This window comes from Thermothelomyces thermophilus, chromosome 2 (assembly GCF_000226095.1).
Source record: "Thermothelomyces thermophilus ATCC 42464 chromosome 2, complete sequence".
NCBI lineage: Eukaryota > Fungi > Ascomycota > Sordariomycetes > Sordariales > Chaetomiaceae > Thermothelomyces > Thermothelomyces thermophilus.
The window spans coordinates 4,957,471-4,976,478 of NC_016473.1; the positions used below are offsets into that span (position 1 = coordinate 4,957,471).

Here is a 19,008-nt window from a genome sequence, read left to right on the forward strand (position 1 = left end):
TGCAAAGACCGTGCCGGACGTAATCATCCGCCAATCGACTCGACGGTGCGACCAATTGTACGGAGTAACTTCCAGGGACTCTGACCTGGACGTACACGGGAGTCCATCAAGTGGACCTTGAAGGAGGACTCCAATACGCCGCGGCTGCTGCTGCTGCTGCTGCTGTGCTGTTTTTATCGAGTCGAGTCCTCGGGCCGTGAACAAGGTAAGATTAGCGGCTTTGCGCTGCTTGCCCGGAATAGGAAATGCCGTACGGAGCCCGGACTAATTAATCCGTACATACAAAGCACAATCCGTACATGCTATTCCGTGCAGACGGCGCGATCAGATGACCCCTTGTCTTGACCGGATCGCCAAGTTTCAAGGTAAAGGCACCACGAGGCGAGGACAGAATGTTTCATCTCTTGACGACCTAGCAACCGGGGTGCTAACAGAGGTTCTATGTGGGTGAGCTCTTCCCAAGTCAAGAGCGAAGAGCTGCCCAAGCGAGTCACGATGATGACAAGACCGCATAACTTACGGTTTTTGCCAGCCCCCACTAAGGCCGAATATGAACCCCTAACCCTGACTTAAACATCCCCCCTCTATAACCCCCGAGGCATCCTTACTCACCCTCAAGCGTCCTCTCCTTTCCCTTCTCCTTCTCCCTCCGCCTTCTGCTTCTCCCTCCCTTTAAAGTACCCCTGCACGATCCTCCTTGCCACATGCTCGCCGCTCCAATACGCGCCCGTCACCGTCCCCAGTGCCACAAACGGCGCCGTGTGTTCTCCCGCGAGCCATATCCCTTCCTCGGGTACGCCGTGGCGCATCGCGACGATGTCCCTGTCGCCTTCGACCAGGCCCGTCCGGAAGTTGCAGTAGCTCCCGTTCCCGGCCAGGTCGTCGCCTAGCCAGTCCGTCGCGAAATAGGCCGTGGGTTGGCAATCCGCGCTGGACCCGTCGTAAGACGGGAGGCGGGAGTAGTAAGGTCTGAAGTATTCATACACAAACGCTTCCTTTTTCTTCTGGGAAGGGAGGGCGCGCAGTCTCGAGGTGATGTGCTGAGACTGGTCGCCAAAGATGTAGAAGAGCAACGTTGGGTGGGCTGCGGCACCTAGGGAGCCAAGCTCGACCACCTCACTGATCCAGCGTTGGGGGTTCGTGTCTTGTGCGTACTTTGGCGCAAGCCACTGGCAGAAGCCCTGGACTATGCGGCCCCCATCTGGTGACGGGGTCAGCCAGAAAGCTGTAGGGAATGAGATGTAGACCTGGAAGAGTGTCAATAACTCTCTTGCGATGCTGAGATCGGACAGTGTGTTAGGGGGGGTAGGCGACCTTTTCCAGGCTGCCGTAGCCAATGTTCTGGATGCCCTTGCACACACGATCTGGCAGAGGAGGGAAAAAGGACTGTAGATTCTGCTTCAGCCAGCCAAGCGGGCAAGTGACAACGACGTCGTCAAATTCGAACACTTGACCGTCTGTGGTCTTGACACTGGCCGTGCCGGCCTGCGTCGCGGACTTGCCGTAAATCTCGGAAACGCGGGTCCGGTAGTAGATGTTTGCACCGTCGATGGCCGGCTGAGCGACCTTCTCGAGAATCTTGTGATAGGTGCCCGCGCAAAAGAGATTTTCTGCTGAGAGTTAGGGGAAGCCTCTCGGCAGGTCTGGATATCGAAGCTGGGTCGCGTGCTACTTACCACCCTCGATACACTCCTCGAGCCAGAAGAACTTGAGGCTCTGCATACTGAGAGGGCTGCCCACAAAACTACCCCATAGTTCGGCCATCTGGAGGAGGAGGCGCCTCCGCCTTTGGTAGCCCTCCTCGCCGTCCGGTATCCTTTTCACGACTTCCTCCTGGAAGAAGTCCAAAAGTGATTTACTGGGGTCGATGCTCGCCCCGTGCTTGTTGGAATATGCGAAGGCGTCCTCGATGATGTTCCACATCATGGTCGAGTACTTCTCTCCCTCTTCGGAAGGAAGCAACTGTCCATCCTCGTCAAAGAGGTAGGAACCGCTGTCCCAGACACCGGTGGCCGTCTTGGTCTCTCTGGCCAGATCCATGATCGGGTTCTCAGTCGTGCCGTGAATCCAGTTCGCACCCACGTCTATGAGATGGCCGTTGGGTAACCTCTCCTGGGCTATCCTGCCGCCGAGGCGATCTCTGGCTTCCAGAATCGTGACGCGAAAGCCATTTCGGAGCAGCACATCGGCGCATCTGAGTCCCGCAAAACCAGCACCAACTATCCCAATGTGCGGTCTCCTATTAGGGTCGAGGACTTCGAGCTGCAGCGTCTTGGTAGTGAGCACTACGTTCCCGCACTGCGCAGCATCCCAGATACGTAGAATATCACAACAGTTCGCGTGTCTCCGAGGTAGAGAGACCGCCGGTGAGGCGGAGCTTGGGAGCGGTCTATTGGGCTGGGTATCATGGGTTTTCGAATACCTTGAAGACTTGATCCATGATGCTCAGCTTTCTCGACGAGACGCTGAAAAGCCGGGATGTCTTGAGATCCTGGTATATCTTGGATGTCTTCTTGTGAGCCGCGCTGGCAATGGACATTGAATAAGCATCCATTCTGGTGGCCTGGGAGGAGAGGTCGTCCGAGGGAATGGTTTAACACGAGGACTGGGGCAAGAAAGGGGTGTCGAGGGCAGGAACTGGACAGTTTTATGCGCGGGATAGTTGCGAAGCACCGGAGGCGCGAAGGGCAGGCGCGAAGGGCAGGCGCGGCAATGGAGGGTGAGTAGAGAGATCCGGGTCTGTGCCGACAGCTCAAAAGCGAGATGTTACAACCGCAAATATATATACAGCCAAAAGGAAACGGAATATGCGGATCCAAAGCCGTAGAGGCAGGAAATGAGCTGACCAGACCAACTTGGCCGGGAAAGGATGGGAGGGACACACAGACTGCCTCGCCACACCTAGTCTCAGCAACTCGACCAGGCGCTATGGAGGAGGTGCGGGCTAGGACGGATAACGGAAATGAAGTGCCCGTGGCTTGCGGGCCCGATAAAAAAGCCCGCAGCGACCGACGAAACAAAGCAACAGATAAAGCTGGAGGCACAGGAACCAAGTATGAAATAACGGAGCTACAATTGGCGGTTCTGGTGACACCCAAAGTGACATGCAAAAACAACTCGAGAGAGCGTAGCCGCTGATGAGGGGCAGGCAGGCAAACCGCTTGGTGCCATAGCTACACCCCTCCAACTGCGGGCCAATAGAGAGCGCGCTGCTGAGCATGCCATCTGACCTTGGGAGTCATTGTGATCCGGCCTCCCTGTCTCACTCCCGTTCCCGACGCATAGCTAGCTGAAAGTGAATTGATAAGCCGAAGATGGACTCACCGGTAACGGATCCTCGGTGCACTTCGAGATTGGCAGTGGAGAACTGGCCGGAGCGATGGAAATGGACGCATACCCTGCACTTGTTGTGCCTTCGGTAAGTTTTGTGGTGCAGGCAGGCAAGTGGGTACCTCACCTATCTGGTAGTGTAGGTCCTGTATTGTATTGAAGTTAAGGTATGTAAAGTACGGATCCGTACGTACTGTACCTTAGTGTCGTATTCCGTAGTCAGTGGTTGTTAGTAGTTATGTTGCAGATCCGTAAATGTGCGCAGTGTCGGGAGCACTGCCGGGTCTTCGTACTTCATAGTGTAATCTGTACAATATGTGCAAAATAATTGTACCCGAAGAGACAGCAACAGATCGGAAACTGCTAACCAATGGAAGCCTGAGCTCCACAACTCGACACCGCTAATTGCAAACGGGACTGAAGGGTTTATAGGAAGGCTCGACGATAGGAACGTGCTCCTTCGTTCATTTGGGCATTCGTTCAAGAGTACCCGCAAGCGCCAGTCCCGCCCGAACTTGTCCTCTACTGTTTAATGCCAGAATTGGCTGAGCGGATTTGAGTGTTGGCTGGTTTGGCACACACAACCGTTGGGTACCTAGGGTAGGAGCAGTGCAAAGTTCATGGACTCAACCGAGATTCTCAGAATGGGCTCGCCTAATACGCGGGGCGCTGGCGGCTCGGTTATAAGTGCTACTTTCTCTGCTGTTGCTATAATCCGAGAAGGAGGTACCAAGTACCACTCTATGCTTCAGCAATTCAAAGACGCGGGGCGGGTGGGGGAAGGCGGGGCGCCCAGTCCCGTTGAAAGACGCAGAGAACTTCGAACCCTAGCTGATGGCAAGAGCCGGGACTTTGAGACTTCTCGAGAACTACTTTTTTTGAGACTTCTCGAGAACTACTTTTTTTGAGACTTCTCGAGAACTACTTTTTTTGAGACTTCTCGAGAACTACTTTTCCGCACCGCGCGTCGTCTTACATGTACTGCGCAGTGCGATCTGTTGCATCGAGACATCACAGGATCGGTTCGACTTGTTGTATATTATGCAGGTCATGGGATATCCAATGTTGTTCCAACCAGTTGAACGCAGACCAACCGTTTTTTTCAGAGTCGGTGCCAGACAGGCCAGGCAATGACAATTATGAAGCGTTTCGAAAAGACCGGGTTGGAAATATACGGGCGGCGGACTTGCTCTCGTCGTCCATGGTCACGATGTCAGGGGAGTATCTCTTTGTAAGCAATGATGCGAGCGGCTCACAAGAGACTCCGCCTTGCGGAGCCAGGGTGGCCTTCCCTAGAGTTACCGTGAATTACAGGAAATCGAAGACGTTGATAATCGAAGAAGCCCTTTTCTATCGAATTGAGACCTTCAAAGACCTTCAAGTCGAATCACGAAGGGGTCCGGGTCTTCCATTTTTCCAAACTGCTGAACTCTCTTGTCGACTCACGTACTACAAGTACACTACACGCAATAACTTAAGGCAGTGCCATGCACCGATCCCCGCACATCATCACATGCACAGTCGCGGGGAACAAGGAGCTCTGCGATACCTGAGACCGGGGTGCAAGGGGGAGGCCAAGCTAGCGGCCAATCGCATGGCATCTATTACTCCTCTTGGCATTCCTCCCCACAGCGGAGCCCCAGGTTCCCAAACGGTTCCAGACTGCTTTGACAGCCGAGGCACTCATAGAGAACGAGCCGAAGCAAGCCTCAAATGTCCGACAAGACCGATCAACCGGAGTGAGCTCTCAGGATCCTTGTCCTGGCGACCACACACCAGAGTTAAAACGGTCGAGGTGTCAGCTTATTAGTAGTGTGCTCAGTGACACACCGTCCCATTTTTCCTCTCCATTGCCCTGTCTCGTCCCATTGTTCCTTTATTAACCTGCCTTGACCTGCTGTGATCCTTCCTCTCTACCCCTCACCATCACCAATCGGCCTTGGAAAGACAGCCTGAGCGCCCAACAAAGTGACAGCCACCGCAGCAATGCCTCTCGAGGTTCCCTCCAAAACCTTCACCCGCGCCGAGGTCGCGAAGCACAACACCGAGGACAGCACCTGGTTTATCATCGACACGGTCGTCTACGATGTGTCGGATTTTCTGGATGCCCACCCCGGTGGCGAGGCAGTGCTGAGGCAGGTCGCCGGCACCGACGCGACCGTCGCCTTCTACAACCTTCACCGGCACGAGGTGCTGCAGAAGTACTCCAACCTGGCCATCGGCACCATCGAGGGCGAGAAGCAGTCCATCATCACCCCAGCGCCCGGCGACCTCTCTCCCGTGCCCTACGCCGAGCCGCTCTGGCTCACCCCGGCCTTCAAGTCGCCCTACTTCAAGGAGAGCCACCGGCGCCTGCAGCGCGCCATGCGCAAGTTTACCGACGAGTACATCACCCCCGAGGCCCTCGAGAAGGAGCGCTCGGGCGAGTACATAAGCCAGGAGCTGATCGACCGCATGTCCAAGGCGGGCGTGCTGCACATGCGCATGGGCCCCGGCAAGCACCTGCACGGCGTCAACCTGCTGGATGGCGCCGTCGACGGCAAGGAGTTCGACTACTTCCACGACATGATCTGCGCCCAGGAGCAGGTCCGCGCCGCCTGCCGCGGCTTCCAGGACGGCAACATGGCCGGCATGGTCATCGGCCTCACCTGCATCCTCAACTTCTGCAAGAACCCCGAGCTCAAGAAGAAGGTCACCGACGAGGTCCTCTCGGGCAGGAAGAAGATCTGCCTCGCCATCACCGAGGCGTTCGCCGGCTCCGACGTCGCCGGCCTCCGCACGACCGCCACCAAGACGCCCGACGGCAAGCACTACATCGTCAACGGCACCAAGAAGTGGATCACCAACGGCGTCTTCTCCGACTACTTCGTGACGGGCGTCAACACGGGCAAGGGCCTCTCCGTCCTCCTCATCGAGCGCGGCGAGGGCGTCGAGACGAAGCCGATCAAGACGTCGTACTCGCCCGTCGCCGGCACCACCTACATCACCTTCGACAACGTCAAGGTCCCCGCCGAGAACCTGCTCGGCGAGGAGAACAAGGGCATCTACGTGATCCTCTCCAACTTCAACCACGAGCGCTGGACCATGGCCTGCGCCACCATCCGCTACATGCGCCTCGTGGTCGAGGAGTCCCTCAAGTGGGCCCACCAGCGCATCGTCTTCAAGAAGCGCCTGATCGACCAGCCCGTCATCCGCCAGAAGCTCGCGAAGATGATCGCCCTCTGCGAGTCCCACCAGTCCTGGCTCGAGACCATCACCTACCAGATGTGCAACATGTCCTACGCCGAGCAGGCCAAGCACCTCGGCGGGCCCATCGCCCTGCTCAAGATGAGCGCCACCCGCGCCGCCCACGAGATCGCCGACGAGGCCGTCCAGATCTGGGGTGGCCGCGGCCTCACCCAGACCGGCATGGGCCGCGTCATCGAGAACTTCAACCGGACCTACAAGTTCGACGCCATCCTGGGTGGTGCCGAAGAGGTGCTCGCCGACCTCGGCGTGAGGCAGGCTATGAAGTTCATGCCCAAGGCGGTATTGTAAGGAGAGGTGGGGTAGTATATGTATCCGGTGGTCAGCTAGGCGTTTTTGTGTATGTAATATATAGATATATCATCTTGGCATGGGCAGCTTATAGGGCAATCTGATCCGTGTGTTGGGCATCACCATTCATGTGTTAGCGGTTGATGACCAATTGTGTACCCTGCTTCATGGTCGTCAATCACGTAGCGCCGGCAACTCTTCGCGATTACTCTTTTTGCGCACGCACCAGACACTATTGCGGTCCGCGTCGGTGACCCCAGACCGTCGTCAATTCCTTTGGAGCCTGAGATGTAGCCACCATTCCAGTCCCATGATCTAGTCGTTAATCCGTGACAAGAGATTCCCAGAAAACCAGACGTTGCAGCCAAGCAAATGCAGCGCTCCTCCACCCGATGAGAGAGACTTGAATGCAAACCTGTTTTAGGTAGCCCTCGCCGTCCCGACGCCAAGATGGTTGAACTTTTCCATCGCCCGGTGATCCGTGGTCATGATGCCTTCTGATGAAGTGTGTGTTGTGAAGGTTGTGCAAAAGTGCAGAAAAAGAAACACCAAAACAGAAACTAGGGGAGAAACCGCGGCCCCAAAACCGAAAATGCGAGAAGAAGCAAGCCAGGGCACTGTCAGCTGGGAGGGTATCCAGGCCACTGAGATACCAGCAACACAACCCGTGGGATTCCGGCGCGCGAGCACCAGACAGGCACCAGACAGGCGCCAGAAAGGTGGTGTATGGCGCACCCGCCTTGTCGTTCAACCTCCATTGAGACCGCCGTACCAGCTAGTCCCCTTGAACCCTTTCTCTACCTCCGTTGCGAAGAGCTAGATCAATCCCGAAAGGTTGACCGACCGGCTAAAGAACCGGGGTCGTCGAAGGCAACTGCGGCCATCTCCCGTACACCACAACTTAGTTGTTGGGGCACTGAGACTGAACGTGACCGGGCTGCTGGCACTTGTAGCAGATCTTCTCACCGCCTGTCGACTCCTTGGGGCAGTCGCGCGACAGGTGGCCAGAAACGCCGCAGTTGTAGCACTTGTTGCCGTTCACGCAGTCGCCTATTTCGCGTCAGCCAGAACTTCTCGGAGAGTACGTTTGAATGCAGCTTACGCGAGAGATGGCCGATGCCGCCGCACGAGTAGCAGGTCTTCTGGCCATAGCCGCCGCCATAGCCGCCGCCGTAACCGCCGCCGTACGAGGGACCGCCCTTGCTGCAGTTGCGAGCAATGTGGCCGATCTCACCGCACTACACCCGTCAATCAGCAGACCATCCCTGAAAGAAGAGTTGACGGTTATTCACCTTGTAGCATTCAGCGCCGGCCTGGCCTCCGCCACCGCCGCTCTGGCACTCGCGGGAGATGTGGCCGGGCTGGCCGCAGCGGTAGCAAGTCTTGGTATCCTTGGGGCCCTCGGGACATTCACGGCCTGCAACCAAGTCAGAAACCTGGATTGAAGGTCATGTCGAAGGACAGTCTACTCACTTATGTGACCCTCACCTGAATATCGCAGATGCTGGTTAGTCCGGCTCGTTGCGGTGAGACCTGGAGCTTACTTACCACCGCAGTTGTAGCTAGAGGATAGTCAGCAACCAAAATACCGAATCACCAAAATAATGCCAGCGAGAGAAAAGCGTAGCTTACCACTTAGCCGCACCCTTGTTTGGGCAGTCACGAGCCTGGAAGTATAGGGTTAGTGGCCGAAAAAGTCACATCGTTATTATCCTATCTCGTAACCGATCTCTCCGCACTCGCCGACAGCTTGCATACCTGGTGAGTAGTTTGGCCGCCTAGATTTTCTCTCATGTCAGACGATCTCTCTCCCCAACACAGGCAGGAAGGGCGCTTTCAAAAGTAGTATGAGGATAGCGGCCTCCGAGCGCAAACAGACAACCTTCGGACGAGCCTCTCGGTCATCCAAGCCATTTTGCTGGGTGTTGGTCGAGATGACCAATCCCCAATTGTTTTGTTTCCAAGGCCCCGCAGGTAACGTTTGGTATGACGGACAAAATCCCAATATCGCGGGGATGCACCGACATGGCGGAGCTAAAACCGACCACAATTCTCATGCTCGTGTCTGTACTCGTGCATCCACTCTCGCGCTTAGGTCTTGCGGACGTCCCCAACTGACAATATGGCCAGAGGCCTGCCAGGTTCTGCGATGCGATGTATACATGCGCAATCGTCACAAGATGCGGGTTGCGGGTGGCGGTGATTGCGCTCAGAGGCGCAGAGGCGCAGGGCAAACAGGAACTAGAGCGAAGGAACTGCGACGGCAAAACTCACAGGTGAAGCAGGGCCGACCCTGAGAGCTGTAGTCCTGCATCGTGAATGTGGTAGATGGTGGTGATGGTCTTGTGTTCTTTGGTTCTGCGCGACGCGATCACCGGTCAGTCTCGTTATAAGTGACGATGAAGTTTCCGATTGCCTGGGTGGGAATAGAAAAGTGTTTCGGTATTGGAGGGATTTTGAGGACTGCGCACACAGCAAAACCAGAAGGTGGGGTGGCGCTTGTGTGTGGGGTATTTTCACTGACCAAAGGGGGAAATTCTTCGGTGTGTGTGACGAATGTGCAACACAATTGCCCACGATGGTTTGAACGGAATTGTTGGTGTTGGAGAGGGGAGAGAAAACTTGGGGGAGTAGAAGGAATACCTGGAACTAAGTACCTCTTAAGGATTTCTCATTGATGGAGGTAAGGCAGGGGAAAGGCGAGAATAGATGAACGAAGGGAGCGGGCTCGCCTGGCAGAACTAGATTCGATTGAATTTTTCTGAGCGTGGCAGTTGTGTGGGGCACCCCTGCTCACTGTTTTCCCTATCGCCTACTCCGTGGTGCAGTTGTCGCTGCAAATCCCATGCTCGGCTCTGTCCAGCTATTGTTGTGGAGGGGATGCGGAATGCCGATCTACCGTTGAAGAACGTTGAACGGGACACCGTCGATGGCCTGACAACTGCCTCAGCGCAAGAATTCTCGGTTGAATGCAGCTTTGCGGCAGCCTTGAGATGAGCGTGTCAGACCCTCGTTGCTTCCCTTCTTCCCTTTTACTGCACCCCTCGGTCGGGTCCTCCTTCTTCGGCCTGCTGGTCAAGAGAAGGGCAACGAGTTACGGATCCCAGTCACAATGGTTGCAGAAACAAACCGTAACCTCCAACGACCACTCTGTATCATACTAAGCAACGTAGCATCTCAAGGTTAAAGCCTTTGCTCTTGATAGCTAACGACAGAGATAGTCCGTCTCATGAGAGTTGGGTGTGTCACCTCCAATCTTGGAAAGCAATGCGTGGTCAGCCGCCCCTGCATTGAACGCGGGCCCGGTCTTTTTGTTTGAGCCGGTCTCAACCGACAGAGTGCTCCCGCCTGTTATCTGTCCCTTGCCTCGGTGTTCAACCTGCAGTTAGCCAGTGTGGGCCTCTTTTACGTGGCTTGACTTGCTTCTCAACCTTCGTAGATGCTCAAGGCATGTGCATTCACAGTCAATGACATCCAGGAACCCCCCCTAGAGCTCGATACTACAAGCTGTCTCATTGTTTCCCTCGTCTTACTGCCAGGCCCACATCCTCTTAGTGAAGTGACAGACTGAATAGCGACAACTGCCCAGTGCGTGACGAGTCCCAATGCGCGACACACACGCTAAACGCAGTTCGGCTTGCCCACTGCCGAACCGGGAGCCCTCTGTTTGACATGCTTTTCGCGCATGGAGAACTTCTTGAGAAGACAGGTCGGGAGATCTAAGAAACACACACGCGCCTGCAGAGTGACTGGCTCACGCACATTTAGCCGGGCTTCAATTGGGACATGCCGCTTGGAGCATCGCACCAAACACTCCAGAATATTTCTGAACTTTGCTCAAAGCATGCCCGGAGTTGTTTCCTTGGCCACCATACTCCGTGTTTTGTCCCTAATGTGCCAGGCCTCGGGTCTCTTGGTTCAAAGGGAGATGAGGTATTGACAACATGAGGTTCTCCAAAACGGGACTCTTTTAGCTAGGTTGATTCTATTACAGACGCCGAGACAGAAGGACAGCGTCTTTGAGGCAGTTAGGTTTCCTGACAAGCGGATGGGTCTTGGGCCCCCAGGTAAGGCCGGAGGGGATTTTTGCCACGTTTAGGTGTCCGTGAGCCGGAGATTTGATATCTCCGCGAGAATGGCAGGAGGAACCTTCCCATATATGGAGAGCAGGTGGACGCGCTTTGTGCAACTTTCTGCTGGCAACTACAGCCATTGGACCAGTTGATGACGTCGTTATCTTACCGATATTGGTGCCCCAACATCCCTTGGACGATGAAGATAACGGCAGAATCATCCGACGGATGCAAGGCAAGGCTGCTTAGATTGAAAGATGTACCACTGATCGATTTGTGCCGTGATTATTACGTGGGAGATGCCTGGGCTACGGACGACAGTACCTACCTTACCTTGCAGTAGGGTCTCAACTAACTACGCGGTCTTGGTGGTCCCAGCTTGAGCCCTGGACAAGTAGCCCCAGTTACCCATATAAAGCAACCTATGGATGCCGTTGAGGACCCCGGTCTCCCCCGTAGGCGATGCGGCATATCTCTACAGTACGGAGTAGCAGTCGAGGTTTGGGAGTGGAGGGAAGGGAAGCAAGGGCTCGATCTGCGGTTGCGCAAAGGGTCCCGCCCCACCTACCTAGACGGTACGGAAGCTGCCTGGATAAGTACCTGGTACCCAGTTCCGATAATTGATAACGTTACCAGGAAGGACTCACAACACCTGGTACGTACTACCTGACTCTGGCAACTCACGTACCTTAACTATTGTTAGTACGGATTATTTGTTTAATAGTGGCTGCGGAGTGGGTAACTAAGGTAACTACTCTGTACTGCCAGGTTGTTTGGCAAAGCAGTCTCGGCCCCATCATGTGATCTGGCGCGTTAGAAGCGCCATTAAAACCCCTGTATTACAGGGGTCCCAACGCGTCGCTGGACACGGTAACGGACTGGTGCCTATGGGTCCCGTCTCTCAACATTCAACACATTATCGGTTTTGAGATCTCCTGCTTCATTCCGACGCTGTTTCTCGGTCTATCTTTCTTACCAACCTCTTCAATGGAGTGCGAATCGCGCAAGGTGGTTGGAATCTTTTCTCACCATTGGAAGCTCTCAGCACGGCGGCCTGACCCTCCGAGATCACGCTTACCGACAGGATCGAAGCCGTACGCTCTCGAGCCTTAGAAGATGGCTGGAGACCCATCGCTGTCGACCGAAGCCCTGTTTGACGAGGAGCGCAAAGAGTGGATTGAACTGCTCGAAGGGTCAACCAGTTCGTCTCCGAAACCTCCCACAATGATGCGGCGCGCGCTTGCAGAGATGTCAGTCAACAGCAAGATTGGCACATCGAGCACTCTGCTTCCACTATGCAGCTCTGGGCCAACGACAGATTGGGAGAGAGAATATTCGAAGCTGCGGGTGCATTTTGCAGCTCTCGAACAACGACTCCTGGATGTAGGGCGCAGGGCGAGGGAGTTTCGCGAGTCGCGAGAAGGATGGATTAAATACGCCCGGTCGCTCGAGGCAAAGATTAAGATTCTAGAGAAGAAGGTTCAGCGCAATCAGAGTACGGATGGCCGGCCCGTTTCTTCGAGCAGTGCGAAGCCACAACCCGCTCCAGCCGGCGAGGGTGGTACACTTTCTGACACCAACGCTCGTTGGTCGGACCCCCTCTCTGGACGAGAACCGGAGGCCCGTCTCAAGGGAGGCAGTCGCCCCTCCAAACCTTTGATGGGCAGTGATGCGGCATGCATGCCAGCAACGCCCGTGACGGAGGATGGAGCACGGTTGGCCGATGAGGAGACTCAGGACGGGAGTGACGAAGCGGTTCAGCTGCCGACCATACCTGCGGAGATGGTACAAAAACCCGAGATTACCATCAAAAAGGAACCTTCATCGGATCCCCCGGTCGTTGTCTCCGAAAGACCCGTGCGCAAACGGAAGCACGGGGGTGACAATGCAGGCACACCAGTCCGGCTTCGCAGAATCAAGAGCGAGCACAGCTCCAGTTCAGATCCTGTCATCACCGCAGAGGTGCCCGTTTTTTGCCCCCACGAGAGTATAGATTTAGATGAAGAGGAGCAAGGGATTCCGACGCCGAGGAAGCTGCGAGATTGGGAACGACGTCTCCTTCGTGAAGAGAGGGAGGAGCAGAAAGACGAGGATGCCTCGTTCGGTCGGCATCTTGGCGAGACACGCTCGGCTAAAGAACGAGAACCAGCCCAAGGTCCGGATGCCCTCCCGGCCGCACCCTGTGTATCCCCCAACAAATCGCCAAAGACACGAAAGGACCGCGTTCCACACATCAGACCGGGCTGGACAAGATATTCGGGAATCGCTGATGTCGCTGAGGAAACATTCGAATCGTTCTACTCTCCCGAGCCGCCGCGACCCGGAATGAGACCGCCGCGTCAAACAGCGGCGCAGGGACGCCTGCACTCACTGTTGCACGAAGGCTCACCAAATAAGGCCGGTGCTATTCTGCCCCCGGCCCGCCTGAGACGTGCTAAGGTGAAAGTCCGCTGTAGCCAAGAGGATACCGAGAATATTGCACCGGGTGAGGAGGGCGAGCAGGATCACGAGGGTTTCATGAAGCAGTCTCGAACCGCAGAATCCTCCACGGAATCCCCTCTGCGAAGGAAGCCACAAGGCAAAGACAGTCTTCCGAGGCCGAGTCGACTGCGAGATCGGCCACTGGCGGAATTGCGGCCCGAGGATTTCAAGGTCAACCCCAGGTCCAACAACGGGTATAAGTATGCGTTCGACGAGGTTGTGCGCAATAGGGAGGAGCGGGCGGAGCTTGCGGGCTGCACCGACCCCAATTGCTGCGGCAAGAAATTTCGGGCGATGGCGGAGTCGGAACTTAGCGCTGCTGGACCGGGCATTCTCTCGCGCGTGTCCGACATCAAGTTGATGGAGAATTACCTAGGTCACGATGCATACCGGCTCGTCGAGATGCCGCTCGAGGAGCGGCAGGAGATCTGGCTCAAGGCCAAAACACAAGACTTGGCAGATCGGTATGGAAGACACAGACACAGATTTGCGAGGAGACCCTCGCCGCCCGGATACTGGAATCCCGACTTCCCCAGCACACAGGAGATCAGAGCAAGCAAAGAAGAAGCTCAGCGGCTTGAGAGGGAAGTTGTGGAAGAGAGATGGCGAGAAGCAATGCGGGGAGGGAAGTGGTTATTTAGGGACGAGTGAAGTTGCAATTCAAGTAGGCGGATTGCGCGAGCGACCGGCTTCCGTCGGATACCGGAAAGAGTACCCAACCACTGAGAGTTATTGTTTTGAATGAAACATGACGAATGGGCGGTTGAACATGGCCAACTGAGCCTTCTGTAGCCCGTGACGGTTGATAACTCTGCGTGCTGGTAGTGTAGACCAACAGCGCACCATTCTTTGACTCGCAGTGCCGTTGATGTGGGTTTGTGTTATTTTTTACTATTTTATTTTAGTTTTATTTGGGTCTTTGCTCGTCTCCCCCCAAAACATCCCGACGAAACCCCCAGATAACTGACCCCAAGTGAACCCATTGTTGGTGGGCGATAGCGGCTTTGGGGTCCGAGCGTCGACCAGGCTCTTGCCGCCTGCGCTTTAGTTAGCGTTTCCTGAGCGATCGTAAATTTTGTCGCAAGAGTGGAAACCCCGAAACCCACCAGCTCCTACATCGCTTCTTCTTGGCGCACCCTTGCGCGCTCAGCTGCTCAACGACAGACGGAATCATCCAATGTGCTAGCATCTCGATCCTGCCTTTTTTTTCTTTCCTTCCCTCGACACTGAACCGGGGCAAGTGGACAGCGACGCCCCCGGCGAGACAAGTGCCCCGACCGACTCGCATTCAGCAGCCCAGAGCAGCAGCGAATCGGCATTGCATTTTAATTCGTAATAGTCAGCAGCAGCAGCAGCGCCCAAACCTAGGACTTCTTCGGTCGTGTGCAAGTTGCAAGGCGCAACAGGGCAGGGAAAGCGCAGTCGGAAACAAAGGAATTTCCGGGCACCATCCATTGAAAAGACCGCCGGTCCCAGAGCCACTAGCGTCGCCATCCCCGACGCCATCCCCGACGCCATCCCGCCAACTCGCCGTCGAGTTGATCCCTCCGATCCAGGCCTCTCTGCTGGGCTCCCGACCCACGACGACTCGCCGCGGTGGCCCTCACATCGGGTGAGCAGCTACCGCAACAACCACAACACCACGCACCCCACGCCGGCATGATGAACAATCGGGGGCATCTGCCGGCTGGGCAGCAGGTGCAAGGGAGTGCTGACATGGGTCCCGCGCCCGCCGGCGGTCCTCTACCTCGCCGCGGCGGCCGGCCCCAGCACTACCCCCCAGCCCACGCCTACCACCACGGCCATCACAGTCACCACAACCATCCACAACCACATGTCAGCCAGCCAATGTATCCCGCCGGCTACATGGCCGCCCCCTACGCCGGCGCCCACTACTACATGCCTCCGCCCTACCAGAACGGCGCCATGCCCGGCCCGGCCGGCTACATGCCCTATCCCAACCCAGGATATGTCCGGTCGCCTCCCGCGATGCAGCACTTCGTACCGATGCAGCAGTCGTATGGCCGCCCCCCGCAACACTCCCCCATTGTCTCTTCACCCTACCACCCCCCACCTCCCGCCGCCGCGCCCGTCGTCCCGCCCATGCCACACACTCCGTCCTCCACCCACTCTCACGTCCTCCCGCCTCCTATGACTCCTCCAGTCCAGCAGTTTCACGAGACTGCTGTTCAACCCCAGATGCCCGTTCCAGTGCAACTCCCTCCTCAGCCCCAGCCGGAGCAGCCTCCTCAGTCCGAGCCCCAGCCTGGGTCGCGCCCGGTGTCGCAGCAAGAGGCGTATCCCCCCCCTCCCCCTCCTCAGCAGGCGTCCGAACCTGCCACCAAGCCATCCCCGACTCCCTCTGTCCAGCCGCCCAGACAGCCTTTCAGGCCACCGGTATGTTGCCGAAACCGGGTAGCTTCCGGGTATCGCGTCTCGTGTGCTGACTCCGTTTTAGCTCCCCTGGCTCTCTCAGCCTGATCTTCCCTTCCCCCAACGCACATCGAAGCTGAGGAGGAGAAAGAAGCACCTTGGCGCTGATGCCGAGAGAGTCGAGTTGCCCGGACAGCACGCACCCACTACTGACGCTCCCGTCGAAGACCCGGTGGCTCGGCAACCTTCGGAGGATGCGCAGCAAGCCGGTGGTTCTACCCCGAAAGCGGAGTCCAAGACCGAGGCCCCCGCCACCCGGTCTGAGACACCTTCCACCCAAGATCAGCCCTCCGAGCCCGCTGTTTCGAGCGCACCAACCACACCGAGTTCTGCGCAGCCGCCCAAGGTGTCTGCCGCTACCCCAAGCACTCCGGCCGGCGTGAAGCCTGCGGTACCCGCAGTTCCCGTTGTCCCTGCGTTGCCCAAGGCGAGCCCGAAAGAGGCCAAGTCATCGGCTGCCGTTGAGAAGGCGGCCCCTGCCAGGGCCCAAGCCGCCGTCGCCCCTGCCGAACAGCCGGCCGAGGCCGCCAAGCTGGCTGGGGAGAAGGTGGATGGGAGCGCCGAGGTTGCCCAGCCGGCACCTGCCTGGTCCAAGCCGAAGCTTTGGACGGGTCTTTTTTCCAAGCCTGGCAGCTCTGTCGCAAGCACAAGCTCTGCAGCCGCTGCCGCCCAGGCGCAGACCAACGGCAACACGGCAGAGGGTTCGACCGTGGTGCCCGGACCCGGCGGCTTCGCCAAGGCCAACGCGAACTCGCTCGCGCAGGCCCTGCAAGCCTACCGCCCCGGCATCCCCGACCGGCTTGCCTTCCTAGAGCCGAGGGGTCTCGTGAATACCGGTAATATGTGTTATATGAATTCGGTGAGCACCACTCTTCGGGGGGCTCTTCCCGACTTTGCATTTTCTTTTTTTTCTGACTCGTCGCTAGGTTTTGCAAGTTCTCATCTTTTGCATTCCTTTCTTGGACTTCCTCGACCAAGTCAGCAAGAAGGCCGCCCACAGTTTCAAGAGCGAGACGCCTCTGTTGGATGCGATGTAAGTTTCCCGCGCGGTTTCATTTTAACGCTGCACTTTTGCTGATGTCAAACAGGATCATGTTCATGCGCGAGTTTAAGGTGATAGACTCGGCCACGTCGGCGGAGCAGCTCAGGAAGCGCCTCAAGAGCGAGGAGTACGAGAAGTTCGGCGAGCCTTTCACCCCCGAGTTCGTTTATGACGCCATCCGGACGCTTCCTCGCTTTGCGAGCATGAGGGTAAGTTTGGAGTATCTCGGGATCTAGGTATCACACTAACGAGCCGGCAGCGCGGTCATCAACAAGATGCCCAAGAATTCCTCGGGTTCCTCCTCGAGGGTCTCCATGACGAGTGCGTCCAGGTGATGCGTACGGTGCCCGCTTCGACTGCATCTACCGCTCCTAACTCGTCACTTCCGTCTCCGACCTCGTCGAGGGCAAACGATGCCTCAGAGGGTGGTGATGACTGGCTCGAGGTTGGTCCCCGTCAGCGGTCCGCCGTCACGCGGTCCTCAGGTCACTCGAATACGTTGTCACCCATCACCAAGATCTTCGGCGGGCAGCTGCGCTCGGAACTGCGCGTCCCGGGCAACAAGAATTCTGTCACGCTCGAGCCATACCAGCCTCTGCAGCTCGACATTGGCTCTCCTGAGGTGCGGAACATTATCGACGCCCTCAAGGGCCTCACGCGACCCGAAGTGCTCCATGGCGACTTCAACTCACCCCACGGCAAGGACGTCCGGGCGACCAAGCAGGTCTTCATCGAGTCTGTGCCGCCGGTCTTGATCTTGCACCTGAAGCGCTTCCAATTCGACGCCGAGGGCTACGGCGGCACCGTTAAGATCTGGAAGAAGGTCGGTTATCCGCTCGAGTTCGAGTTCCCCCGGGAAGTGCTGTCGCGCCAGACCCGCAACAGCATCCTTGCGGAGAACTCGGGCACTCCTCGGTACCGTCTGATTGCGGTCGTCTACCACCACGGCAAGAACGCCAGCGGCGGTCACTACACTGTCGACGTCCGCCGCCAGGACGGCCGGGAATGGATCCGGATTGATGACACAGTCATTCGGCGGGTGCGGGATGAGGATGTCGCCGAGAGCGGCGCCGAGGAGGACGCCGGCAAGATCGACGGCCGAAGAGACGCGGGCGCCGCTGCCTCGGGCAACCGCTTCCTTGGAATCGACGACGAGGACACTGGGGATGACGACGGCTGGAAGCAGGCGGCTGGCGGCAAGAAATGGAGCAGCGTCGTCAACGGCGCGTCGACGGCTTCCTCCAACGGCCAGAAAGCCAAGCAGCAGCACAAGGAGAGCATGAAGGAGAACAAGGTCGCTTACCTGCTGTTCTACCAGCGCATCTGAATCCCGCGATCGGCGGGATTCGAATGGATACGGGTACGCAGTCCCAACTACAGGGAATACAAGATGACGTGTGTGATTCACACCGTCTAGGCGCACCACCATGATGAGGACAACGTGGCGTTACGGAGGAAAAAGAAAAAGGGGAAAAAAGGGCACCTGGCCGATAGACGCATCGTTCCTCTTCCTTTGCTCGAAGAGCGTTCCCACGAAGGCTCTAAGGAAAGCCGTCTGATTGCCCGGGCCTCTCTGTTCAAATCAGGGCACAATGTCTGATTCACCTCAAGGAAAGAAGTTTATGACGCCAATAATCCTAATGTCGGCCGGCGGACCAGGGACAACACCGCCAAGCGTCTCGGCCGGGCCCGACTAGCCACCGATGCACCCTTCGCCGACATGATTCCATACAATCTACAGCTACCGCCTCCTATACACCTTGCATCACCCAAACAAGTCGACACCATTTCCTTTCGACCCGAGTCGTACTTACCGAGCACCACACCCCCCGCGACATCCTCGTGTCGAATGCATCGGGTGCAGCTAGCTCGGCTGGCGAACGGAGTGCCAACGGGCGAATCCGTTACCGATCTGGCCGACTTCAGGTTTAGTGATGGAGGTTATGATACGTCTGTCCGACGCGGTCACGTTATGCCTACCTAAAAAAGAAAGAGAGAGAGAGAGAGAGACGGGATTAACGTATCGCGTATGAAGTAAAAATAAAAGTTGATGTTCTGATATGCTGATGGTGCGGCAGGAGATGTGCCGCGATTCGTGGAGCATTTGGCGTC

General features: G+C 56.8%; 5 protein-coding genes across 5 annotated transcripts; 4 read left to right on the forward strand and 1 right to left on the reverse strand.

Annotated features, from left to right (window-relative positions):
- Nucleotides 1–312: 312 nt before the first annotated feature.
- On the reverse strand, nucleotides 313–3,391 carry MYCTH_2302780 (uncharacterized protein). The gene is made up of 5 exons (XM_003662246.1): nucleotides 3,325–3,391; nucleotides 2,423–2,525; nucleotides 1,677–2,262; nucleotides 1,315–1,610; nucleotides 313–1,247 (listed from the first exon to the last, which is right to left on the reverse strand). Exons 2-5 carry the CDS (start codon nucleotides 2,438–2,440, stop codon nucleotides 615–617), a joined length of 1,533 nt encoding a protein of 510 aa, XP_003662294.1. The 5' UTR covers nucleotides 2,441–2,525; nucleotides 3,325–3,391; the 3' UTR covers nucleotides 313–614.
- Nucleotides 3,392–5,228: 1,837 nt separating this feature from the next.
- MYCTH_2302782 (uncharacterized protein) lies at nucleotides 5,229–7,230 on the forward strand. Its single transcript, XM_003662247.1, has one exon. The coding sequence runs from the start codon at nucleotides 5,317–5,319 to the stop codon at nucleotides 6,865–6,867; it is 1,551 nt and encodes a 516-aa protein (XP_003662295.1). The 5' UTR covers nucleotides 5,229–5,316; the 3' UTR covers nucleotides 6,868–7,230.
- On the forward strand, nucleotides 7,231–8,647 carry MYCTH_2302784 (uncharacterized protein). Its single transcript, XM_003662248.1, has 6 exons — nucleotides 7,231–7,917; nucleotides 7,970–8,105; nucleotides 8,160–8,284; nucleotides 8,341–8,355; nucleotides 8,416–8,429; nucleotides 8,500–8,647. The coding sequence occupies exons 2-6, from the start codon at nucleotides 7,977–7,979 to the stop codon at nucleotides 8,544–8,546; spliced, it is 330 nt and encodes a 109-aa protein (XP_003662296.1). The 5' UTR covers nucleotides 7,231–7,917; nucleotides 7,970–7,976; the 3' UTR covers nucleotides 8,547–8,647.
- Nucleotides 8,648–11,764: 3,117 nt separating this feature from the next.
- On the forward strand, nucleotides 11,765–14,141 carry MYCTH_2302789 (uncharacterized protein). Its single transcript, XM_003662249.1, has one exon. It carries the CDS (start codon nucleotides 12,057–12,059, stop codon nucleotides 14,070–14,072), a length of 2,016 nt encoding a protein of 671 aa, XP_003662297.1. The 5' UTR covers nucleotides 11,765–12,056; the 3' UTR covers nucleotides 14,073–14,141.
- A 754-nt stretch (nucleotides 14,142–14,895) lies between these two features.
- MYCTH_2302790 (uncharacterized protein) lies at nucleotides 14,896–18,420 on the forward strand. The gene is made up of 5 exons (XM_003662250.1): nucleotides 14,896–15,818; nucleotides 15,880–16,713; nucleotides 16,781–16,887; nucleotides 16,943–17,105; nucleotides 17,156–18,420. Exons 1-5 carry the CDS (start codon nucleotides 15,138–15,140, stop codon nucleotides 18,221–18,223), a joined length of 2,853 nt encoding a protein of 950 aa, XP_003662298.1. The 5' UTR covers nucleotides 14,896–15,137; the 3' UTR covers nucleotides 18,224–18,420.
- The last annotated feature ends 588 nt before the right edge of the window (nucleotides 18,421–19,008 follow it).